General features: G+C 40.0%; 1 protein-coding gene across 7 annotated transcripts in view; it reads right to left on the bottom strand.

The window, feature by feature from the left end:
* MAGI1 (membrane associated guanylate kinase, WW and PDZ domain containing 1) overlaps positions 1-27,301 on the bottom strand; it is a 337,339-nt gene that overhangs the window by 161,133 nt on the left and 148,905 nt on the right. For 6 of the 7 annotated variants that reach the window (XM_083869438.1, XM_083869439.1, XM_083869441.1 and 3 more), the window contains exon 2: positions 7,704-7,820. The exons of the other annotated variant lie outside the window; for it this stretch is intronic. In XM_083869438.1, the coding sequence (XP_083725564.1) occupies positions 7,704-7,820 (117 nt within the window). The remainder of the gene's footprint in view (positions 1-7,703; positions 7,821-27,301) is intronic. 7 annotated transcript variants of the gene reach the window in all.

The following is a 27,301-nucleotide window of genomic DNA, read 5'->3' on the forward strand; positions in this document are numbered from 1 at the left end:
GAATGTGAACAGCTTTATAAATGATTACACGGCTAATCGCCTCTCTGCTGAAATAAAGACAAAAAGGATTTAGAGGACAAATACAGCAAGCTTTATGTGAGGAAGCATGTAATGTTAAAAAAAAAAAGATAACTGTTTGAAAATGAAAAGTGACAACTCTGCATCCCCATCAAACCATCAGGAGCTGGCATCTGCCACTACCCCCTGGGCTCAGAGACTGTCACGGTAGCAGGATGTGTGAGTGGGAATCTTACAGGAAACTCCTCCTCTGCAATCCCACTGGTTTTGCCCACGCTGTATTGCAGGTATCACACTGGACCAGAGGAATCTCACGTAAATGCGATTTACAGGTGTTCCTTTTTAAATACTGGCATCTTTGATGGAAAGTACAGGACTTCTGTAATGGTCAAACCACCAACACAAGCACAAACATACCTATACAGTGATGGGTGCTTTCTGCAGGGAGTCAGTCATGAAATATCAAATGTGAAGCCCAAATGCAAATATGAGCGGAAAAGCAGGTTAAAGAACAGCTACACACTTAATTTTACCTCATTTTAAAACAATCCTTTTGCTTGGAACACTCATTCTCTTGCTTTGTAGCATAATCAATACACTGAAACCCTTGAACAGATGCATGGTGATAGCTGAAAAGAAATCAAACTGCCTAGAAATCTAAAGCTGTGGCACTGCAGCCATCACAAAAGATCTAATCAGGATCCTGGGACATCCTATGAAAAACTGTGGCAGGACAGAGGCAGTTTTTAAGTAAATAATGTGGAGTAATTAATCTCCACCCCTTCGCCCTCCAAACAGCAGTACCTGCTCTCAGGTCTGATTTACTCTCTGTTCTCCCATAGACTCTCACCTTGGAAGCCTTTATGTTTTAAAATAAATGCACAGGCATTGTTTGCACTGCACCTAAATATCCACTGGCAGCTGCTTTGCCCTAGTACAAAGCAACTGCAATGAAAAAACCTGCAAAATTAAGTACACTGGGGACTAACAAAGAAAACAAAGAAAAGTGGCCGTGTAATCTCTTCCCACACTCCTTACCCAAATCTCCTTTGGCAAGTGGCATGGGAGAGCAGAGCAGGCTGAGCTCCTCTGCTTTGTACTGTTCTCTGGTGCCTCATGCAATTCCAGCTGGGTGTACAGTGGAACACAAAAAAGCTATTCCTCACAAATGGGGAAGCAGATGGAGCAATATTTGCCATCCTAAGTGCTTTTATTTCCAAAATTAAAGGACAAAACAAACAAACCCACCCCAAAACAATAGTTTCGCTGGCACAAAACGGGCTATTGATCTGAAAGGACAGACCAGATGGGAGAAAGGTCCTGAAGTCTTCTAGATTAAACAAAAATGATTGTCTACAGAAATGAACTAAGCTAAAGAAATATTGGCCCTGTTGCTCAAAAGAGGGTATTTTTCTCTCTTTTAAAAGTGAAAACACATCTGGTTCACTAATAAGTGAAAGAATTACATCCTTGAAAACTGCAGGGAACATTGCTGCAATTTGGCACTCCCTGGAAAACAGGTATAAGGATTTTCCAAAATCCAGTGGCTGTACTCAGGATACACAAGAAAAAGTAAATGTGTGTACACTAGCTGGTATGGAAAATATACCTCATATTATACAGAGTTAGATAAACTCACAAACAAATATCCTTAAGAAAAGTTATTTTTACATATGGCTGGTATCCATATGTTGCAATCCAGTGATAATGGCACTTTTTTAAAAGTATTTAAAACTTTTTTCCTGACATAAATCTTGTGAAACAATTAATTATTTTTTTTAATGTGTTAGAAAAGAGTCTGCTGCTCCTCACCTTATCAGTGTGGGCCTTCAAATGAATATTTCATGGACCCTGCAACTATTTCTCATTACAAAAGTAGAATTACACCTCTAGGAAGGGAACTGCAACAAAAGGTACTTAGATAATAAATACATCTGTATGTCTGGAAAGCTTTTGAGAATTCAAGAACATTTGTGTACATAAACTGATGATTTATTGCCTGGGAAGAAAACTAATGGGCACTGTCAGTGATTCTGTTTATCCTTAATAAAAAATAGTAACTAAAAATAACTTCGAAATTGTAACTCAAATATCCACACATGTAAAACCACATTCATTTGTAACATAAAGGTCTTTATGCTTCACTTCAGCAGTTTTTCCCACTATACTGATACATTTTTATGCTCTCTGTACTAAAGAAAAGAACCTTCTGTAACCTGGTTTGCATATCCCTTTTATCAATTCATTCTGAAGTTCAGAAATACTTATGGGGGAACCCAGAGCTACAGAACTTTAAAAACTATCCTGGGAAATCACCTAAGTCTTCACATCTGACAGGAGTTTCATCACACCCCAGCCCATTTAGTCTCTCTAGTCCTCCATTACCTGCAGTTGATGGTAGTTATGGAACAGTTATGCTGTTCAACTTATCCAGCTCCTGGAGAAACTAAATTGCCCTTTGGAAGTTCAATTATCCATGAAAATCTTGAATTCAGAGAATAAGCTTCAATGAGCAGCCTACAATCACTAACTAAAGTTTGTCCCATCAAAACTGTGAAGTTCTGTTGTTCAGTATTATTGGTTTTGCTCAGAAAGGAGACATTTCCTTTGCACCAGGAGATCACTTGGAATAAAGAAACTTACTCATAAATTTCCCAAATTTCCCACTGAAATGTGAGAGAGCTCAGGCCAGCCTGAGTGTCACTGGCTTTTTCTGAACCTCCTCACAGATCACCCAGCACTTTCAACTATTGGTTTTTTCCATTTCTTTCCATTTTGCTCCATGTTCCTCTATAAGACCAACCACAATAGCTGGAGCTACTGTTCTGTAATAGAGGACAGAGAAACAGATCAAACTCTGGGAAGGTGAGAGAACAGATAGCAGAAATGAAAGTGGTAAATCCCTAATCCAGTCAATTAATCTCAGGACATGTACTTGTTTTGGGGAAGTCAATCAGCTGTTGAATGATGACCTCCTGACATTTTAAAAGCCAATTTTGTCAAGAAAAGGGAAAAAAAATAAAAAGAAGAATGCCATATAGTGTCTAGTCTGACTTAACTCTAGGCTAGCCACTATACTGTCACCTTTCCATCTACCATCAAAAAGACCTTGCACCTTCCAGGGCTTTGCTTCTGAAGACTGCAGCCTGGCAAGGAAAGGAATTGCACAGTACACAACTGTAGGATTAGACACCAGACCCTCCACAGCTGCCTCTGCATGTCACACAGGACTGAAACAAGTGGAGAATCGAGTAAATGGAAAAAAACCCATAACCCAAAGTCAAACAACATGCTGAGATAAGCTTTTATGGAAGTATCATCTTTCTGATTCCTCTTGATGCACTTTGAAAAGAAACCTGCTGCCAGGCTGTTGAGCATAAGCAATTAGGACAAATAGCCAGTACTGCATGTTTATGTTAAACAGATTCCCTCAGCCATCATTTCAAAAAGAGGAAGACAATCCCCTGTGTTCCACCTTCTGTGAACAGTGGTTTTGACAGGCTGCTGCATTAGAACCTTAAACTAAGGTGCTATCACATCTCTTTCTCAATAAACACTCTTGCACAGATATCCTTGGGTAGGGCTGTTTGGAAACACCTATTTAATGGATATACTCTTACAGAAACTTCCAACCAATCACGAATTCCATTAGGTGAATCTTCACATACAACAATCCTCTTTGGGAAAGTCCTGCTCCTAGAAACACCCTCTAAAACCTAAAGCCAGAATGTCAACACACTGCATCACCGTCAGCCTCTCCCAAACCACACCAACTTCTGTGAACATAGGTGGACTCAAATGTGGCACAGGGTGCCCCAGCAAGATGCCTCACACAGTTGATAAACCTTCACTCTTGCTCTCAGAGTGTTTGGGCTGGCAAAATTGAGCTGGAGTAAGTGAAAGCCACTCTAAAAAAAAAGGTGTGGACCAGGTCTTTGCATCAGTCAAAGCACTCCTGGTAGAGGCACGGCCAAGGGATATTTGTAGAATTGTTGCCATCTCATAATATAGTTCAAGCTCAATGGAGCCATTAACTATCCCAGAACAGAGCATAACTTGTGGTCATCTTCACTAGGCACATCAAAACACAGGAAAAATGTGGTACTTCAAAACAAAAGAAGAAAAAGGACAGTTAGAGATTGGACCAACATAGTACTGATCTGGATGATGTACTGATGGATTCTTGTTTAGTTCTGAAACTGCATGCTAGGAATGTAAACAGGAATTCATTTGAATATCTATGAGAATAACTTCACTCAAAAGAAAAAAAAAATATCCCAAAGTGAAAGGATGGGTGAAGTTTACAATGAAATGGAAGCCTCAGGAAGAAAGTCAAGGAAATAACAACCCAATGGTGGCTCCTGTGAAGTAAAACTAATCCAGTGGCTGAACTACACTAACTCTTCCAAAGATTTGTCCATTGTAGCATGACTTTATAACCACTTATACACCATCCAAATATAAAAACAGGTGCCCTGCCTCTCTTCCTTCCTCTGTCTTGGTCCTAGCTTATGCTACTGCTCAAGTTGTAAACTCAGAGGAGAATGCCTTGGGTTGTAAATAAACCCGTGGGTTTGGTGTGACAGGAACAGCAGAGCACCCGTGACTCACAACAACCCAACTTGGAGCCACCTGGAATCTTGTCACAGCTGTTGTTTACTACAGAGCATTGCAGGGAAAAATCAGCTCAGTGGGGAGCTGAGGGTATGAGGACTCAGAGGAAATGTGCTGGAGGGGCAGATGGCACTGAGGAGCAGGGGAAGATTTCAGTTTGCAGAAATATGTGTGCGGTTCACCAGCTTATTTCAACAATACTTCACCTTTGGGTCCATTTCAAAGTCTCATTTCTTTATGATAGTTGCCACATTTAGGGATCAAATCCTCTGATCTCTCATAAAACCATCCTGTGTCACCCATACAGGCCCCTGGGAGCTGACATATGGCCCCTAGGAGCTGACATCATCCCACTCATCCTCAAGGGTTCACCAGAAAATAAATCAAATGCTTAATCAACTTTCCTAAAGAAAAAAATTGTGTCATGAACAAAATAATGAAGATGAGCCAAACATCCTGCATCTTTCCTCCCTTCTGCTTGACCTCTGTCATCTACAAAAGCTGTCACTACTCTACTCAGTTCCAGAGCCAAGCACATGATGGGCACAGGGCTGGGAAACAGAAACCTTCTGGGTTTTCTCACCACCTGTACCAAACCAATCAGGGCTGAATCATGTGCTATTCTCACCAGGATTTCTGGGCAAGAACTGGTTAACAGCACCTTTTCCCATTTTGCATTTACTAATTATCACCTCATTTAGCCCTTATATTAGTGCAATAAAAAGCAGCTGTCAGGCCAAGCATGCTCAGTCCAAGTGACCTTGTGTTCTTGTTTGTGTTTACCACATAAGCACCAGGGAATTCCATTTTCAAAATACAAGGCTTCATAATCCATTAGCACTAGAGATTGGTCCAGGGCTCTGGATTTACTGGTCACGTGTACCAAGGAATAAAAATATGAGTGTACAGCCAGATTAATCTCCAGACCTGTAAAGCATCCCAACCCACCATGCAGCAGTCTCATTCCAAGCCACATATGAATATTAGCATCATTCTTAAAAGCAACCATTAATGCCATCCCCACAGTAAATGAAGCAAAAATTAAATGCTACCTGCCCAATGCAAAAAGTGTGGAGACACACCACAATAACTAACACCACTTCTCAGGTTTTCCACTTGTTTCATAAGCAAAGCATAAATACTGATGTTCTTATTAATACACCAACAACCCACATCTGCCCCAGCTATTCTGAAAAGGCAGGAATGCTCACTGATCTTAATTTTAAATCAAAAGCAAGTCCAGGCATCTTAGCTCACCATCAAGTTCAATAAATCAGATAAAAGAATCAATGCAAAGCATTTCGAAATGTAACCTTGGTAATGTAAAAATGTTTCCCCAGAACTTACACTCATTTGCTTTCTTTGCTGCTTTAGGAAATGAAATATCACACATAAGCAGAAGGGCATTAGTATCACAACACTGCATCTCCCAAGCCTAACACTGCACGTGCTGTCCTGGAAGGCACTTTTTGCAGTGTGCCCTAAAAATCTGCAGCCTGCCAAGTTAGGTGACTAAAAAATAATCATATTTCATGTTGACAAAATGGCAAACAGAAGTGTTCAATAGGAAACAATAATCCATATTTGTTCCTTATGTCCTTTTACGTTCTTTAGACATAATTTGTTTTGTGCTTTTCACTGATAAAATGAGCATAAACTCAATGGTGTTATAACGGCATCTGCCATTTGAAGAATCAACATTTGTCAGTGTTACCACTCAATTTTAACTGGTCTTACACAGCCCTCCTGCATGCAACACTTCAACTGAAAATTACTACTACTGTGTGTACCACTATGTGATATTTGTTGGCAAATACTGATTTTTGAATTGCAACATAATTATTCAATATTTATATAAGTCTACCAGGATAAACAATCTCTGATTCACAACAAGATGGAAAACTACAAATTATTTTTGCTGCTTATCTCAGTATCCTATAACTAAAATGTTTACTAGTTCTTATTCCAGCCTGGTCTAAAGGGCATATCATTATTTCCACAGCTCAGCCAAGTTAAGCAAAAAAATCTTTTCTGTAGAAGAGTGTCCCCTGCCACCTGGAGAATGTCAAACAGAGGTGCAGCAAAGTAAGATCACTCTCCACTCTTTGTATGTTTTCCCAAAATGCCAAGTACAGTCTCATTTTGAGTAATGATTCTGACCTTCTAAAGATTACCATGCTCCAGAGATCTCTTAGCTTGTCTTCTGGTTGTTTTTTTTTTTTTTTTTTTTTTTTTTTTTTTTTTTTTTGTTTTTGTTTTTTTTTTTTTGTTTTGTTTTGTTTTGTTTTGTTTTGTTTTTTTTTTGTTTTTCTTTCAATTAGTTTGCTGGTTTTGTTTTGATATTTTTGTTTTGATATTTTGTTTGTTTATTTTGGTTTGTTTGTAGTTGTGGTTTTGTTGTGGTTTTTTTTGTTGGTTTTTTTTTTTTTTTTGTGGGTTTTTTTTGTGGTTTTTTTTTGTTGTTGTTGTTTTTGTTGCTTTTTTTTGAGTTTTTTTCTGGTGTGGTTCATTTTTTTTTCAGTGCAAATGAGCATTTCCTTCTGAGCTTTGCCAACCCTTGCTGCTTATCTCCTACATGAATCAAGGATGACCTTCCAACAGTGGCAGATGCCTTCAACAATGGCACCTGGCCATAAAATGCTGTTCAATTCTACAAGTTAAACAAGCATCAGAAACAAAGTTCAGCTCAGGAAATAAAAATAAAAGCCACTTTTTTATTCACAGGCTTGAAACCAATGAGCAGCATTCACCATTGTGATATTAACATAGACTATTTCTAAGCCAAGCAATCACTTCATGGCAGGTTTTTTTTAGGCTTTTTTTCTCCAAAGCAGGCATCACAAGGCTTGCATCATACCATCAACTCTTCCAAAAAGGTAATCAAAAAAGCCTCATTCAGAGATGAATCATTTTCCTTTTCAACCCTATCCTGCTGTCACACAAGGGAAGTCTGCCCAAACTGCCAACAGTCTCCCCCACAGGGGTGCACACCCACCACAGGAAGGCTGCCCCAGAAATAAAGATGAAATTCCACCAGAGGCAGCCCAGCAGGTGAGGGTTCTGTCACTTACAAGGCACAGCGTGGCGATAAAGGTTATCTCGGATGGTCTGCTGCAGGTCGTGGTCAGGAGACCCCTTCTGAAACCTCTGGTTGAGATAATGCCTCAGGTCTTTGTTCAGTCTGTTCCCTGCAAAGAGAAAAAAATCAGCCATTTATTTATTTCTAAATGCACACAATTACCATTTCCAATTGAGGCAAATGTTAGATTTCCATTCAGAGTCCCCTAAATTATGGCACGCTGACTTTACGAGCAGAGGCTCATCTTCCTCTACAAATGGCTAATTACCAAAAATAACTTGCTGTCAACAAGAGGTCTCTCTTGTCTCATAATGCATCGTTCTTCCTGTGGTGTTAAACTGATCATCATTGCTGTTTATCACTTATTTGTCTGAACAAATGGAGACAGACAGATGACAGGAAAAAGAAGAAAAATAATAATAAAGGTATTGCTTTTGCAAGTCTCTGGAGGGTGAGCTGGGCAGAGAGACAGAAGGCAAAAGCTGCTCCCATTGGAACTACTAATAAAGCTGAACATGGCAAAAAGAATCAAACAAGTGCTATACTTTCCACTGGTATCTATCCTAAAACACAGCAGGAGTTGCAAAAATATTGACTTCATGAGTTAAAAGCACCCAAAGTCCTTAAAAACAACAAAAAAATAATATCCAGTGCTTTTCACTTAAATCTGTTTATTTGCCTGTTCAGGTTTGAATGCCTTCAGAAGTGTCAAAGAAGATAAATGAGTTGAAAACAAAACAAAAACAAACAAACATACAAAAAAAGAAAAAAAAAGTAGCTGTTAATGAACATTGCCAGTTGCTGAATACCAAACCCTCTTTTGTAGCAGAACATATGAACTGGAGAAACTTAATGAAGTCTTTCCCCAAAAATATTTCCAAGTTTGAAATAACACTGACATTAATTTGACTGAAGAGCAAAAATAGGGATTGAAACTCTTCTGTTCTAAAATGAAAAGAAAAAAAAAAACAACACTGGAAAAACTTCTGAGAAATGCAACCAGGATGATCAAAGCCTGCAGCAGTTGCCACACAACAAGGACCAAGAGAGGGATGCTGCAGCTTGTTGTGGACATCAATCTCCAACATGTCCTGAGGGCTCCTGGGGACTGGGCAGTACTTGCCTCTCCCAACAGAGACTGGGAGACACCAAGGAAAGCTGAACAGGAGCCCACAGGATGTGCAGCTCTCCCTGGAGAGCACTGTGGGGGCAAGAAGCTGATTGAGGAGATTCAAGGGGAGATGGAAAAGCACTGGTAAAGCAGATCCACTGGGGGCTGCAGAATCACAGAATGGTTGAGGTTGGAAAGGACCTTAAAGATCAGCTTGTACCCCCTTGCCATGGGCAGGGACACCTTCCAGAGCACCAGGTTGTTCAACATACCATCCAAGGAAGAGGGAAAAGGAAATCCCTTGGGATTAACATTAATTGCTGGTGGCTGGGAGACCTGGGAAAGAAATGGGGGAATATCAAATATCTTGCTCTTTTCCTTCCCTTTGCCAGGCATCTCATTTATGGCCCCATCTGGAGCCAAAATGCTGGACACTCCATGGACCTCGGGCTGAACCACTGCAGCTGTTTTCACAGTTTTTTATCATTTGCATTTTTTGATTGTGAAGATGTAATGCAGAGATCATCTCAATACATCTGGACACTGAATGCAGATTCCTGGCTGGAGCCTCTAGGAATCACTGCAGAGCAAATCAAAACTAATAATACTGCAACAGAGTGCAGTCGGACAGTGGGTCTGGGAGGCAGAAGCAGCACCAGGCAAATAGTGAAATAAAAAAGAGTGCAGACTGTTACATGGCTGTGGGCAGGACAAAATCACTGCAGCCCTGCAGCATCTCACCAGAAATGTTGGTTTAGAAACAAAACTAAATACAAAAAACCCCCGGAGACTGAAGTACTACGTCAAATTTTAAAAATAATTTTGTGATTTGTGTTCAGATTCTCCTGACAGCTTTTTCTTTTAATTAAATCTCTTATTGAAGAAAGGAAGGCTCAGGCAGCAGGCCCAGCTATCAACAGAAGGAAATTTTTAAAGACAAAGATGCTCATTACAGAAACAAAACAACAAAACTGAAATTAAGGGAGATATAATAGGCTCAAAACACTTTCCTGAGCAACACCAACAACACCCGTCACTCCCAGAGTGAATTATCAACCCATTTTCTAACAAATGGTCTCCAGTTATTACACCATAAAATTTGTTTCCCACATAGGAGACACATGGAAGGTTTGGTAAACTTGTGGGCCACAGTTTTTCAATATCAGAGCTGACTTTCCAAACTCCAGATGTTTGATTTCATACCATGTTGTTTTACTCCAGAGGGAGACTGGGCACAAAAAAGAACATCTGCTGAAATAATGAAGTACTTCTTTATCTTTTAACTAGACAGTTAAAAGATATTTTAACATTATATAATAATATATCCATATTTTTCTTTGCTCAAGAGAGAGTAAGACAAGGTGGATTTTCACAGCAAGAAAGGACAAACATGACAAACTGTTTGGGCATAATGCAGGGGCTTATTCCAGGGAAGAAATTAATGCACAGAACTGCATGTACCACATAGGTAAACTTTCTTCCAAAATACTGTGTGATCCCTGATTCAATGATTTATGTCACAATAATGTCTTGAGGTGAAGAGGCTTTGCTGAGCTAGTGCTTGTTTGACCACAGAATATATGCAATTTAATGATGATATCTGCTTTTAGCTTCCCTCTGTGCCCATTGCATCCAGCATCTCAGTCTGTTATGGCCTCGCTGGAAAGTTTGGTTATTTGGTTTATGCAAGAGCTGGGATTTCCCAGCTGAGTCACTGAAGCACTAGTTAAAAATGCACTTGCAAAAACAGGGGCTGTAGCAACACTTACACTCACATAAGTGTCCCCTCTGGGGGCTCAGAGTGATGCTTATTTCTATTACATTTATTTTAGAAGAGAAAGAAGAAGAAGGAAAAAAAAAAGAGGCAAAAAGAAACCCAACCCCCAAAAAGCTTGCTGAGCTACATTCCTGTTCCTAAATTCCAGGGAAGTCTTGACAGAAATGAAAGCTTCTTGCAGCTCTGATGATCTCAACCCAGCAGTCGCTGAGGCCACAAGCTGTGGGCACAAGCAGGTTCAGGAACTCCCTCCACTGCATGGCAGGAGAAAATGAGCTAACACAGAAACTAACTCTGTGCAGGAAGCTGCCAAATGGATCCAGACTGGAACATGCTGGATTTTTTACAGTTTGAAATGCTTCTCTCTGCTCTGATCTCTCCTCAAAAATCTCCCCTGAGTCGAGAGGGCATGGGTTTGACACTGTCTTTATTTAGTAGGTTCTAGTGCTGCACACAAGTTTATAAACTTTGCTATACTCTTAGTCCAAAATCTCTGCACCCAAAATCTCTGAGAACCTGAAAAATATGCCAGTGACATTTAAGTAACCTCCTCTGTGCAAATTTTAGCAGCAAAATTCATTCTGATCCTCGGGGGCATCACTGGCTTGTGCAAACTCCCTCTGAGACCAAGCCTCACCTTTGATGCCTTCTGTCCATGCACCAGCCAGAGCAAAAGATGGGCAGGTGCCCAGAACCACTTCATTTTATGCAAAAATCTTCCCCTTTCTAAAATTTAAATCCATGTCATTGTGCTCAAGAAAATACTTCTTTTAGAGAGAAGCTGTGTCAACCAGAAGTATAAACTGGCCTTCAAAATGCTCCTCTGTTCTCATGGAGACTGGATTTTACATTTATTCTTTTGAGATCCTTTCTTTACTTCTCTGCTAAAAGGATGTAAAAAGATCCAACAGTGATAACAGTGGAGGGACAAGAGATGCAACCCAGGAACAGCAGTTTCCAAAGCAGAGGATACAGGTCTGAAGACCCAGTGCTCCATTCTTCCTTTGTGCTGGTCAGAATATCATGGAAATTATTTATTTGCACACAGAAAAATCACCTTGTTATTTCTGTAATGAAAATTAGGCCGATACACGTAGCTTTAGATCATCAGACACACATAAAAAATGAAAAGCTCACCAAAACTCATAGTTCTCAAGTAAGACGTTCAAAGATTTTTTTTGGTGCTGTTGCAACAATTTCCTTTCCCTTTTTTCTCTGCTGAACAAAATCAATGCCCTTTTTTAATGTGAAGGTACAGTCAGAGAACCAACTTTTCACTGCTTCACTCCCCACAGTGCTAACTCCAAATCTGAGATCCTTCCATCTTATTATCTGAATCCTTTGAATGAAACACAGAACAAAATGGCTGGTTTAATCTATTCTTCTTAATTATTATACTGTATTTTAAAGCACATCTATCACCCTCCCCAACCATTATATCGTAACAATATTTTAGTGGCAAAAAGAAACCCAAGTGGGAAACACCTCTTACAGAAAAAAAAAAAAAAAAATACTGACATATGCTGAGAAACAATAAACTGTCAGGTTTTTGTAGCTCAATGTGTAACTTGGATGGGTTTGTGATTAATGAAGAATATTGACTATTTGTAAACACATTGCTTTTGAACCCACAATTCTGCCACACATTTGTCCTCCAACAGCTACCTGATATAAAGTCACTAGGAAACTATGCTTTGAACTGTGCTCTGACACTTGGTGTTAAAATTCCCAGCTTCTGCAGGAAGGAAGCTGCATGTGGGATCATCTAACACTGACTTTTATGTGTGAGAACATCACCTTTTGGAGAGCACTCCCAGCAGCAGCACAACCTGGGGCTGACAGCCCCTTGCCCTATTGCCATGCTGGCCTCCAGTAGGGAAAGCAGACTGCAGAAATGACCAAGCAGAATGTGAATTTTTTTCCCCCCACAAGAAAAAGCTGAGTGTGAACATCACAGTGCTGCCAGCACCTTCCTGCCAGCTGGTGGATGGTCTATGCCAGGACTGTGCAATATGTGTGTTCTGAAGATGTATTTTAAACTCGCGCTTTACGCGTTTGGAAACGATCATTTTCTAGTTTATGTTTATATTAATTACTGCAGCTGTTTGATCCCATTTCTGTTTGAGATGGTCCCAGATAATCCTGATAAACAGCCACACTCTGACAGAGCCTATAGATGGTCGTGCAAAGATGGGTCAGGGTCAGGCCTGGGACACACTGGTCCCTGACCTATATTACACTCCTCTAAGCAGATTACACCAGTATACATTTTTTTGCTTTACCCTTCTTTAGGGAGGCGACCAATTGCTACATTCACAGTGACTGACAGCATCTGAACTGGAAAAATCTATTTTCCATCCCTGAATTGCGGCAGAATTCCCCTTCTCCTGTCAGGATCTCTGTTTAAAGGTGTCTTTAGCAGAGGGATTCTCTGTGGTCACACAAAGACCATTTCAAAACAACAGGGCCATGAAGCAATGAAAGGTTAAAGGCCTCACTAAAGGGATAAAAGTGCAATAGAGTCATCTGGATTAAGACTCTCTCTCACCATCCTGATGTCTACATTGAGAGGGAAGGATTCAATTTTTTAAAGACACAAAGATTGCACATGTTGGATTTGCAGTATAAACCCCCTGATTGTAACGCCCTGTCTTTCATCTGAAGATCTCTATCTGAAGGTATTTAACTAGTAAGTTATCATGGTTGGCAGGGTTTTATTTCTGTGCTACAAAACATAGAACTGCAGATAAGGTGGGGGGAAACCCCCACAAAAACCAAACAAAAAATTTCAAACCCTGCTTATTTAGAGGCATCAGCAGAGAACTGGCAGCTCATGTTTGTTCATGACTTGCAATGTCAATTGATTGGCCCTACAGGCTTGGGGACTTCACTTGTGCTCCTCTCTCTGGGGCTCCTGCTCTGCCCAGCAGAAGGTACTCAACAAAAACTCAACTATAATTAGAGCCAAAGTAGCTCCACTTAACAAAGCATGTTAACTAAGCTGGTTATAAATCCGTGACTCCCTTAAAAACAACAGCTTATTTTTAAAAGAAATATTAAAATATTAGTAAAGTAACTCAAGACAACTTCTTAATCTGTTGTTAAACCCTTACTATAAAGTGGTGTGTAAACAGGGCTCCTGGGGAACAGGAGATAGTTCTTAAAACTTTTCCAACAGCAATGCCAGGGCATCACCACTGCCTCTTACTTGCCATCAATTTTCCTCAAGTCCTGCTATAAAGGTGGCCCTGATACTCACACATATATTCTGCTAATGCTTGGAGAGATTAATATTCTATTTCTGGGCAAATTAATAGAATAATTTTCATGGTAAGGTCCAGGAGGCAGCAGCCCATCTTAGAAGGCCAAGAAGATTTTTATCATTTAGCAAGACTGCACTGGTAGCCACATCATCATCATCAAATATTCTTAATCCCAGCAGTTGTTATGGAAATGATAATAGTTTGTGCTCTATCGTTTCACCCTGGCCCATCCTTGTCTTCCAGCTGCTGTCCAAAAGTGATTATAAATAATGGGGCTATAAAAGCCATTCAATAATTAGAAGATTCATTGGCCATATGCCAGCAGTGACAAAAGAGAGTGATTTATGTAAGATGAGTCTGTCACATCTGCCAGATCACAGTTTCATTACGCCTGTGGCTTTAAGGTCACAGTTTAGCACTGTTTCAACAGCCATTTGTCAAGGGGCTGCTGGGGAGAAGAGGTGAAATACATCATGGTTTTGTTTGCTTTCTTGTTTTAACTACTAAGTAAATAAGTAAATAAAGTCCAGTACCTACATTTGTTATTTCATGTCTCTTGTGAGGTCAAAGACACAAGAAAACATTCATCATGGTTGGCCAGAGTTCAAATAAGATCATGAAGAGAAAACATCCCATTTAAAAGCCTTAGGAATTCATGTGGCTTCTTAAATTCAATACAATCTAAGCATGTTCTGTCTTCCAGCCACCCATGAAATGAAGGTACCTTGTAAACACATAACATGTTGATAAATTAATTGCTAGTACATTTTCCCAACACAAGTAAACTTAAAAACCTTTTATGGTTCAGTGTTCTAAAATGATATTTAAACATTGCCATGGGAGTTCAGATTAACAATTAACATGGCTCAGCAAACACCAAATTTGATCCCAATTCTATTTTCTCAGTTTCTTTCCTTGAAAAAACAAACAAAAACCACCAATGAACTTTTATTGCTGGGCACCAATACTAGTACCATAAAGTCCAGATGTTTAAATGTTTCCCATAAATGCTTCAATAACCTCATCTGCTGTTGTCACTGATTGTTTCCATTCCAATGTGGACAGTCTTTGGTGACAAAAAACTACTGGTCTGAGGGTGTAGACTGGATCTTTGCTGGAAATGCTACACCCAGTACCAACCAATATATTACTTTAATTTGTACCAGCCTCCTAAACCCAGACGGCAGTCAGACAAACTGCTCAGATCAGAGCCCAGATGCTGCCATTATTCTAACAAATCCACACCACACCAAAAGCAAAATGACTGCACACCCTTTGCCCACCTCCTGAAGAAAAACATAAAACACTTTCCCAATTTTTATGCTTTAGAACCTTCTCGGAACAACAAAGCCTCATCCATTGCAAAGGACTTCCAGTGGAAGGAAATTATGATAAGCTGGAGAGTTATGCCATAAAGACCAAGCTCCAGGATGAGCTACCTGCTCAGCAATAAAACCCCACTTTGATGGAGCATGGTTAAGGCTGGAGCAGCCTGGCTGCTGAATCAGCAGTGAGCACTTCAGTGCAGCCAGTAATTCCTGTCTGGAGAAGGAATAACACTTGTTACTTCATTAGTGAGAGAACTTAAAATGTTATTTTAGGTGTAAGCTGTGAATCTGAAGGAGACGTATCACACTCAAAACTTTCAGGTCGTGTTGAGAATCAGGAGCAGGCAAGAGCCTTCTTGGCATGGTACCTTTGGTATCACTCTCAATCTGCATGGGTGAGTGAACCAGCACTGAGGTGGTAATTCAGCATTTGCTGCTGCAGAAATGCACTTAACAGATCATAAATCCCTGGTAAAACTCTTCTACGAGCACGTCACCTCATCTACTGTATTTGCAGGCTGCTCCACCTTATTTTCTGTGCATTAATGGTGATTCATATTTCTACACTAAATTAAAACAAATGGCCTTTCAGCTGAGAAGGGCCAGAGAAACCCACAGAGCTCAGGCATTGAGGTTGAAAAGAAAAAAAAAAAATCATTATTTATACACCAGGCCGGAAAATTTTGAACATTTGTGACAAATACACTTCTGTTGCTCTCAATTGAATTCAGATCAGCAACAATTGCAAATGCAGCAGCAAGCCCAGCCTTTCTCCCTTTTTGGCCCCTTCAAGTTTCTGGTGACCTCAAAGTTTCAGCTCTGAACTTCTTGAGGCTCCTGGAGGAGAAAAGTTCCTTCACCCTCTGACATCTTTGCAGTCCAGGACAATCCTGACCTGGGAGACAGGGAGGCCACACAGCCACAGCTGCATCCCAGGAAGAGGAGCTTTCTCTGCCATGGAGACACAAATCAGACCTTTCTACCTCAAGAAGGATCTGTTTTTATTATTCTCTTCCTCAAAATACTGAGGTTTAAGTTCTGCTCCTTTTCTTAAATCGTGTGGTATCATTTGTGTCCATATAAAGCCTATGGCATCATAGACAGTAGATAAATGATGACATTTCTCCAGAGAAAGTGGCAACCATACCTGCACCAGATAAGGCTAAGGAAGAGAAAATCTGGTATATGTGAGGCAAAGATACGATAGAACATGCTGCTCAAGCAACAAGAACATAAGGGGAATAGAAGAGGGAAAAGCAAGGTCAGCAGTGTTAAGACTGCTGGCCTTAGATACCTCTAAAACATCTGAACTGGCCATGCACAAAGTTACATCCAGATGGGTGCTGGCAGATGTGGAACTCACCCTGGTGCTTTGCAGCCATATTTAATCATGAACCCAACTAATTAAAAGATGGAGATTAACCATTCCTACCCTGTTATTAACTACAGGAGGCCTCTTTTCTTCCCCTATATGCCATTTTCAAGAAACGCTACAAGCTACAAGCTCTCTGCTCTTGCCTCAGCTTTTTGTTTTCCTTGTTCACTTTTAAGAATCCACAGACACCTGGCAAGGAAATGGAGACTGTCAGGTGTCTCTGGGAATGACAGAGAAGCAAGGTGAGCCAAGGTGAGAGGAAGGACCTACTGAGAGGACAAATGCAGAATATTTTCCTACAAAAATGAAAAATCTCCAAGATAAAACTATAAAACTGATTAACAGCCACACGCACAAACTTGGTTGTGTTTTCACAACAAAGCTCACGAGATATGTGGACAAAGAACAAAGTCATGCAACATCCTCTGGTCTGGTTTTCAATGAAGTTTGGATTAGCATCATGCTGAAACACCCAGTTCTGTGGGCAGATCAGTGTTGACCCAGAGTTAACTGGCTGACAATCAAGCTGTAACATTAAAGCTACATCCATAAATGCCTCTGCTTGACCTTAAACCAAATGCCCAGAGCAAAGGCTCAGCTCTGCAAAGCTTTACAGTAGCAGGGCAGACCCAGAGGTGAATGCAGGCAAGCAGAGACATTCCTCTGAGCAAGGCATTCTGCCTTGCACACAAAGGCACTGCTGTGTTGGGGCACTCTGCACTGAGTGTTCCAGCAAGGAAGGGCAATGAGGGGTATGAAGCCATCAATAGTGGCAAGGAACGTTGATGTTGCCACGTAGGCTTTAAAAAAAACACACACACAAAGAATAAAAAAAGGGAAAAAAGGAAAAAGAAAGGAAAAAAAAAAAAAAGTAAGAGAAAAAAACCCCTCCTACACAACTGAAGTGAATGCAGAATGAAGCCACTGTGAGAGAGTGCCACGGGTTGCAGCCTCTGAAGGATTCAGTGGAGCTCCCAGCCCGTCTGCTCCGGGCATTTCCATCAATGAACACAGACTGAGCTACGTGAGCAGCCCAGGAAAGGCTTTCCCAGGAAAGCACAGCCTGCCTGGGAGCCACACAACAGCCTTTGTCACCCACACTCCTCTGTGTGAAGCCACCTGGACAAGGCACCATTGTCCCTTCCCCTTCACTCTGAAGGTGCCAGCAAGCTCTGCCTTTCCTGGGATGCAGGCAGGGCTGATGGGAGCAGCAGAACCGGGGCAGGGGGTGAAGAAGAAAGTCTAGCTAAAATAATAAGAATGGGAAAAAAATCAAGATGAAAAGCACTTTCAGTCTTGCAAGGAAAAGACCCATTTCTGGAAATGAGATGCACATCTCTCTATGTCTCCTAAAAGGAGTTGCCATATGTTCTAAAAGTAGGATATAATATTTGAGCTGTAACAGCCAAATCAGCTTGAGAAACAGACGGCATTACAATGCTTTAGCAGAACAAGCCCCCCATAACAATATGCCAACAAACTCATTTTCTAGAATGGCACTAGGAAAATATTTGCAAAATCTGAAACCCATTCCCTAAATACAGCATTTGGTTCTTCCAGAATGGGAAAAAAGTGCCACACATATGCCAGAATTGGGGAATCTAAATAGCTCTTCATATTCTTTGATTTTTTGGCTTGCTTTTCTCTGTAATTTTTGGATAGTGATTTTTTTGGGAGCTTTTTTTTTAAACTTGACCTCAAATTTCTTGAGCAGTCATTCTTATTTTTCCTTGGTTGCTGGAGGGACAAATCCTCACAGCCCAGCCAGGTCACCTCTGAATTTTGATCATAGTTGTAGTTTTTCACTCTGACCTCCGAGGCTCCAGGACACACCTCAATATGAACAGCCCAATTTCCAGAGGTACTGAATGCATAAAATCTAATGCTGACAGCCTGTGATTGTCAGCCTATAAATACAGACTAAATGAAGATATTGTCAGAACACTACAATTTTGATGCTGTTTTCAAATTAGTTTTTCCCCTCACAAGTATCTCTGTCACATACAAAATGTTGGCCTTCTTGGAAGAATCCAGCTGGAAATCATGTGTCCACAGGAAGAAGACCTGTCCAAAGCATGTTCCAGCTGCTTTTGCCCATTCCCCAGTGTGGTTGGATGATACACACTCAGGTGCACCAATGTCTGACCAAAGAAACATTTTATTTTTTTTTTTTTCACCTGCAATATATCCATTTACAGAGTGCTACAGGTAAATTTTCCTACTTGCCCAGAGAAAAAATAATTCCCAGAACCAAGATTTGCCAGGAAACAAAACCAGAAACAAGACTTGCTATGGTCTCGACTTAGCAAGTAAAGGTCCTGCTCCTTCTACATTATATTCAAGGAGCACAACTCAGCTTAACCTCAGATGGACCTCTTTTTTTTTTTTTCTTTTTAAAATATAATTATACATTTATGTACATATGGAATAGATGCCAAACCACTAACATACAGTACAGAAAGGAAGCACACAGGCAACAATGCTGTGTGATTTAGAAAATCACGCTCTCAAAGCTGAATATAATTATGGGCTAAATCTGTTGGGAAAAAACATTTAAATGGAAAAACATGTACAACAGTTGGGAGCTGTTGAAGCATATTTTACAAGAGGCCCAAAAATCCACAGAAATTGAGCAAGGAGGTCACATTGGTTTAAAAACAAACCTGGCTTACAGGGAAAGTGACTGCAGCTTTTTTCAGTTCCATGTTGTAGACAAAGGGAAAACAAGATCTAAGCAACTGGTCTAGCTCTGCTTAATTATTCCAACTGCAAACATTTTTGATTATTTTTGATTTATTTTTATTGTACCATTGGAAGTGTTTTCTGAGGTTTGGAGGATATTCTCCACCCCTGCAAAACGTTACATCAACATTGAATGATTTTCTTGAAAAATCAAGATTAAAGAGAAATCGATTCAAACTAGTTCTCGAATGTCTTGAGCTATTATTTGGAAATGTGATTCAGGAAGACTGTGTTGAAAAGGCAGGTAAAGGATCTGGAACAATGACGAAGCCAAAAGCAATTTAAAAGAGTTCAGACCAAAATGATGCAATGAGCTGAATCTTTTGAATTGCTCAGGTGACCAAGAGCCTGGGCAAGTAGAGAAAACCTTCCTGGTAAAAGGAAAGTGTTAACATGGCTATTCTGCTGCAAAAGCAATTCAATACACAGTATTGTGGGCCTCCCTTTTGTGCAGGAAATGGAACTGAAATTCCAAAATCAGATTTTACAGCACTGACAGAATGAAGGAGGTGGTGGAAGCAAGCAGGAACTATGGAAGTCAGTTATGGGTTTTAATCAAGTACCACTACATCTTATTGGAAAAAATCAAAAGTAAAAGTGAGAAGTGAATGAGGACAACCTTGCTGTAAGCTATTGCACATGAATTCATGTGCAGCAAAAATGCTCTGATTCCTGGGACTGTCTCTATCACACAGAGCAACTCTTCTCTTCTGTAACCTTCATGGTAAAAAGTCTGGTCAAAGGCAACAGCTAAAATATTGAAAAACTCATTAAAAAAAAAAAAAAAAAAAAAAAAAAAAAAAAAAACAAAAAAAAAAAAAAAAAAAACAAAAACAAAAACACCCAAATAACCTGTATAGTGTTGGTCTGTAACATAAATATAAATCTTCATATAAAGCAAGTTTGGCAATAAAAAAAATAAAAAGGCACATGAAAAAGCTTACTAGAGTCTGTAACAAACATCTTAGCCTTGGCTACAAGGTCTTGTGTTCTTAATGAGTTTAGGAGTGCCTGTATTATGTTTCTGTCACCCCAACGTTTCCCTCTGAGAAACAAATATGAATATTACAGATGGTAAAACCCACATTTTCTCGGGCAGGAAATAAATGTTTATATGCAGCATATAGCAAAATGTGTATTTCCAGAGACAATAGTTACAAGATTTAGACTTATTAGTGCAGGAATTTTTAATGGAAAACATGTTTTTGGGCATAAGAATTTTAATTACAAAGAAACAGCATACAACTTGCTTCTTTAGATATAAAGCAGAGCAGTCCTGAAGCAGAATAAACACGTCTCTTTTGATGAAAATAGAATACTGGAATAAAGAGAGAAACACTCAGCTCATGTGTATGGCAGGTTAGACATTTTCCTGGTAATGCTTTTGATCCCAAAATGGCATTTGTCAGGATGGAGACATTCCTCAGGAACGTGACATTTCTGCAGAATTCAGACACAGCCCTGATGGAGCCTTTTCAGATCACAGCTCGCCCTGCCAGGCTGCCCTGATCCCTCAGTTCCTAAAAACCCAAGCTCAGTCAGCCAGGCCCTTCTCCCCACATGCTTCTTTTCTTCCCCCTTCCTACAACCTTTGGTCAATGCACACTGCAGGAATGAGAACCAGCACACCCATCTAAAAGAGGGGGCTTATGAAAGGCTACCAACACCCAGGTTTGGTTTTCCCACTGCAAACAAAAAAAAGTTGACCAACGTACCAGTTCAGTTCTGAAGATACAAAAAATTGGTACCTCCAGAATGAAGTTTCACAGATTCTGGTATGGTAGAAATGGAAATACAGACATTTTTGGCAGGTGGGGCCTCCCTTACGTAAGCACATCTACTGAACTGCAGGCACCTTGCACTAAAAACAATTACCTGGAGATTACAAGACCAGAACTGGGAAAAATAAGTTTCTCAGAAGTCCCAGTGAAAAGAAACACTGGTTTCATTCCTTTTACATTAGTCCTTCCAGCAGCAGTTTTGGTGGCTTTCCTGTATATCCACAACAAAAGACTAATGGGAAAAGCAGAAATGAAATGTTTAATCAGGCTTTGCTGCTGCCTTTGACATAAAGGGATTTTCCCCATTTTACAGGACACAGGTAGACCTGTCCTTGGTTTATGCCCATTTTTACCAGTAACTTCTGGCTCTCCACACTCACATGGTTTTAACCAATTTGCAATTCTGCCAGGAAATCTGGATGCCCAAACAGCAGCTTTACTGTCACTTCCATTAAAAGCTACAGGCACTTTATTTTTTATTATTTTGATAAATGTTCTGATAATCCAGCTAAAGACTACAAGAGAGGCAATAGAAAGCAATAAAAATCAGCAGTAATTGTCTAAATACCAATTCCTCCTCCTCAAGTTTTCATTCTTTAATTTTGGAGAGCTCTTCTTGTACCTTCTCAGTTGGTTTGCTAACAAACATTTTTCAGCCTCATTTAATCAAATGCATTTGGATGGAGATCCCTAACACTGACTCTGAAATGGAAAGCTCTAATCAGTTTAACATCAAATTCATTTGATGCTTCTCTCACTTTTGGGAGTGCACAGTCAAAGCCCTGGAAGGTCTGCAAAGCTGAAAGAGTTTTTAAGCAACACAGGTACACTGAAACCTTCTTCACTCCCTCTGCTGCTGGAGGGGAAAAACAAGTTGTAGAAGTCTGAACTGATCCAGCAAAAGATGCAGGAGAGCACAGAATGGGCCTTGCATTTTCTGCTGAGTGAATGTCACTGTGGTTTCTGCTTTTATGCTACTCTGGGAATTCAGAAAGCTCTACCTCCAGTTATTAAGTCATCAGGATTTTTCTGCTGGCTTAAAAGGACTTTGGGTCAGAATCTCTCAGCTTGGCAAGAAAAGGTGTCAGACAAGTAGCATGCAAAAGGAATAGTGATTTATCAAAGGAGCAAGGCAGAATAATGCACTGCTCCTGCTTGAACACAGTCCCACTGCCCCACTTTTAGAGTCTGAACCAGGGCAGATGAACAAAGGAGGAGCTTTGGAAGGCAGGTTGTTTTTGAAACAGAATAGAGCATCATGCACAAAGGCATCCAGGAGACCCAGGCAAACACCTGGATGTTCACAGAGAGGACTCAAAATCCCAAGTCTCCTCCAGACAGGAGCTGCACTACTGTCTCCAGCTTTGGGCTACTCACACTCCTCTGCTAAGTTAATAACTCCATGGTGAAATCTTCAGATTCCTAGAAATAAATTCTGCTGCTTTTTCTGAGTGAGCCTGGCCAGGCTGGCCTAGTAAACCCATCATCTTTGACAGGTGTTTTTTCACACTTCTGTCCTTAGGTGTTTTTTTTTTAAAAACTGCATGCCTAAATATTAATTCACTGGTCTAATTTTATATTTCTTTGAGCTTGGCCTTCCCTTTAAGTCACAGTCTGTTAAGCTTTCAAAACAAATTTAAGGAGCATGACCCTTTCATGATCTGATGCTCCCCTGGTCCTGCCTCTGCACATCTGCTCAGACCCAGAAATTCCATTCAAGCGAGGTGCATCCACAGCTGCTGTAGGAACACCATGGACATGTTACCCTGCACTGCCAGCACAGAAATGGCAGATGCATCTACACAGGCTGACAATTGATTTACTCATAATTTGCAACCCTTTGCAAAGGAACTAGACTTCCTAGCAATCAATGAGAAAATAACCTTGTTAGCAAAAAAGCCAATGTTCTTTTAAATTAATCAGTTCTTTTTCATCCAAACAGTACAGATAATGAGAGAGATGATGACATTTTACATGACCTATAAAAAGTAGTGTTGCTATTTTAGGCTCCCCTTCATAAGGGTGCCAGGATGATTATGTTTTGTTTACTGGACAAAATAATCTCTTATTTGTTAAGGCTTGAATGCAATTTTATACAGTACAAAATTTTATCTTCTATTGTCTTAATTATCATCTGGAGGGTTGAAGCATGAAATGATGGCACAGAAAAAAATTAATATTAATGTGTTCTAGCTGCAATTTAAAGAGAAAGGACTTGGAGCTTTCTTTTGCTCATGTGCTTAACATGCCGCATCAGACTAGTGAATTATATCCCATTTAGCTGCTATTGTTTCTCCAAGTAACATGAAGAAAAAAGACACCAACTTTTTGTGGACTTGCTACATTCCCAGCGTTCAAATAAACGACCTTTTCCTCCCATTTCCTTTTACATCACTTGCTAAATAGTGTGAAAATGTTTCCCACTTAGGATGGTGTGCAAGACTTGCACTACTGTTTTTAAACTTCTTTGCGTGACACCTTTGTCACCTGCAGCATGTTCTCATGCCAGTGTGAAAGCACAGGCAGCAGGAGCTTTTTCTCTCTAATTTACCTATTTGCATCCTAACAGCCACAGAATTCAGGGTCTGGGGGAAAAGGTGCATTTATCCCGGGAGGAGATGGCAAAAAAAAGAGAAAGTCTTGGATGATGAACAGTGCACAGTGACACCAGTGGGTTTTCTGCCTTCCTAGCTAGAACTCAAAGGGAAGCCTAGTGCACTGATTTGAAATTAAAACAAACAAAATGCATGGTCTGACCACTTTAGAAGTACCAGTAGGGATTGAAAAAGACAGCATTTAGATGCAATGGAACATGGTTTAGTTCTTTAGCAGTTTCATCCTGATGTCTCAGCCCCGACCTTTCCAGGTCTGAAAAATAAAGGAAGGAACTCAAAGGTTTCATTTCCCCTTTTTTTGGACAAGAAGAGCAACTGGATTGGACTTTGTTTCAGGGACTTCATAGACACTGAGACACTGTTAGAAATAATAATAATAATAAAAAAAATTAAAAATCAAGAAATAAGGTATAAATTAAAAGAAGACTGGCTTCCAAATTTGAACTGATATGACAGTCAAGATATACTGGCAAAAAAAAAAATCTGTATTAAATTTTAATTACCTGAAAACACAGAAACAAAGAATTTGCATGGTTTATCAATATAATTAATTTTAAATTAGGCTTTAATGCAAAATGAAATGCACTAGGGCATGTGTGTCACTATGGCATCCTGCACCACTGAGAGAGTGAAGGAAATGTCTCAGGTCTGACTTGGCTCTTGGGCTCCAGGGCCAGCTGCAAACAGCAAGCACAGCAACCATGATACAGAAGACTCTGTTCCCTGTATGCTGTTTTATGCCATGACTATTTTAAGGCCAAGATTGGGTTCATCTAAACATCTCTGTCATAGTTTTTTCCCTGTGGAGTTCTTTTTGTTTGTTTGCTTGTACTAGTTTGCAAAATCCCAAAATGCATAATTGTGCTTTAGCAGCTCCAAGATCAATCAAGTGGATTATCTTCATGCCCACCTAAACTGTGCTCAGAATATGGAAACATTCATCATCCACTGTGTAGAATTACAGAGATTAAAAAGGTAAGAAGTGGGATTTAAAGGTATTAAAAGTTTGAGGAAACTGCTCCAATAAACCACAGAATAGTGTGAATTAGGTGCTAATCACCACCACCACTCCACTCAAATCCAACAGGAGGTTAATGGATGGGATCTGAGGCTCCCCACAGCTCCAGTTTATGGGTGTGGGAAGACAGAGGTTGCTGGGGGTTTGCATCAGTCTGTCCCAGATGTGGCCACCCCATGGCACCAGCACCCAGGGCAGCAGAGCTCTGAGCTGTTCCTCCCATGGTCAGCAGTTCTGGGAAACTCCACACTGTCCTTCTCCCCATCTCACCCAAGCTTGAAACACTCCAGGGTCACCATCACCTGTGCAGGAGCTCATACACAAAAGTCCTTCTACGATATTTCCAAACTATTTAAAGACCCAACAGCACATGCAGAAACACAAATATCTTCTACTCATTGGATGACACAGAGCACTCAAACCTGAGCATCCATGATCAATACCTCTATATACACAATATTTTCTATACCTGCACTATTTTTGCTATAACAAAAGAATGAGGTCACTGAAAAACATCCATCTAAATATAAATTAAGAAAGAAAAAAAAAATAGAAAAAGACAAAAGATAATGGAATTAACAGCCAAACAAAATACAACTGAGAATGCAGCTAAACTGAGGTAAACCAAGAGCAAAACATATCTGATAATTGATCAAATCAAACTGTCTAGCAGATTAGTGCCTACTGAACAGAAGGGCTGAAGAACACAGACACTCCAGGGTGAAAGCTATAAAGCAGAGTTTAATGAAATGATAAGCTATTTATGCAAAGCATTCATGGCTACGACAATTCATTTGTACTGAGTGAAAATAGAGTAGAAATTTGTCAAAATGCAAATACAACAGAGACCTATTGACACAGGGTCACAATGTGATTGGGAGAAGCAAGTTCAGGACACCAGGGCTACAATTACTGCAGAGCTCTTATAACAACATTTCTCTCTTTACATTAAGATTTTCCATCAAAAGGTAGATCCAAGGAACTCATTAATGTGAAGAAAAACGAATAAGACATTACTGAAAAGGAAGCCAGAAAAATATGCATCTTATAATTTGAATTAAGATTTTCTGCTGGAGAATGTCTTTATCTTTCCAGGCAAAATAGCAAAGCAATTTTGTAGAATTTAATTGAGAAATAAGGCACACTAAAGGGCTGCTTATATGCATACCACAGTCAAAGATACAGAGTAGAAATAAATCCTGTGAACAAAACTGAGCACTGCACATCAAACAATGTTGCCAATTGTCACTGCTTGCCTATGAAATATCATCTTTAAAACCATATTTAAGGAAGGTCATATTGCTTCCCCAACAAAAAAGCAGTTACTTTTAAGTTACTGTTGTTGTGATACACTAGACATAAATATATCCAAGCCAAAGCAAAAGGAAATACTTCTATTTTTATGTGAAACTCAGTGATCTGGTTAAGACATTGGTATTTTGACCACCAGGTTTAATTTCGAAAGGATTTGAGCAGCTTTACTGTCCAGCAGCCATGAATAATTCTATGCTTGAATACTTTTTATAGAAGTACATGAAAGCACCACTGCAACCTGCAAAGCACCTGCCTGTCACCAGTTTTATTACATGGGCAAGTTAATGCAAGCTAAACAAACTGTACACTTCTCAACCCATCTGACTTTTTGTTCTCTCTCTCTCCCCCTACCTGCACACACATAATTTTTTTTTTTCTGAAACATTTCAGTTTTCATAAGCAGCACAACAAATTGTTGTTGTGCTTTTATGAAAACAATTGGATTAGGGATTCTTCCTGTGCCCAGCAGTACACATGCAATAGAATCTTTTGAACACTTATGCATCCCTTCAACAGCCTGTTTCAATAAGAATTCACCTATTGCTTCAGCCAGATTGCTTTAAGATTTTTTTTTTCAATACTGCAAGCATTACAGCTCATACAATAGAAGAATTGCAAGCATCAGGAGAAGGTTGACTTGACTTGGCTGAAGAAAAGAACTAATCTGGGAGTGTCAAATGCACACATGCAAACATACACAAAATTATTAACTCATTTATTTGGGATCATGTTTTGGTCCCTTGGTAAAGAGCATAAAATGTCAGAGAGGACTACAGGTGCTCAAGAAGAAGCCAGAAGATACCTGACAGGTTTCAGTTCACTTCTTCCATCAGCTATTCCAGGAATTTATTAATGTCACAGCAGTTGTCTGCATAAGCCAGAGGAGAGTCAGAGCACCAGTGTAAGCTGCCTGCATTAAAGACAGCAGCCTGCTGTGGTTGTCAGCACTGGGAAATCATGTCTCTGGATGGTGTCTTCCACAACTTTTTCCCTGTAATTCCTCACAATGGATTTTCTCCTCTTTTGCATTTTACAGCTTAAAACTCCATAAAGCTTGCCAGCTCCACCTTGGCTTTTCCTCGCTGGCAAATCATTAGAAATGACTGAAATAGTTCTGTGGAAATAAACTCACCCTTCAGCTCACATCAAAAGCCACTTTGAGGATTGTGTGCCCTGAAAATGAAAATTGTACCCAGCGCTTTCCTCTTCCAAGTCCTTCACCTCACCAAAGCTGCAGGCTTGATATTAAGCAAATTCCTGATTTCA

This window comes from Zosterops lateralis, assembly GCF_965231275.1.
Source record: "Zosterops lateralis genome assembly, chromosome: 11".
Taxonomy (NCBI): Eukaryota; Metazoa; Chordata; class Aves; order Passeriformes; family Zosteropidae; genus Zosterops; species Zosterops lateralis.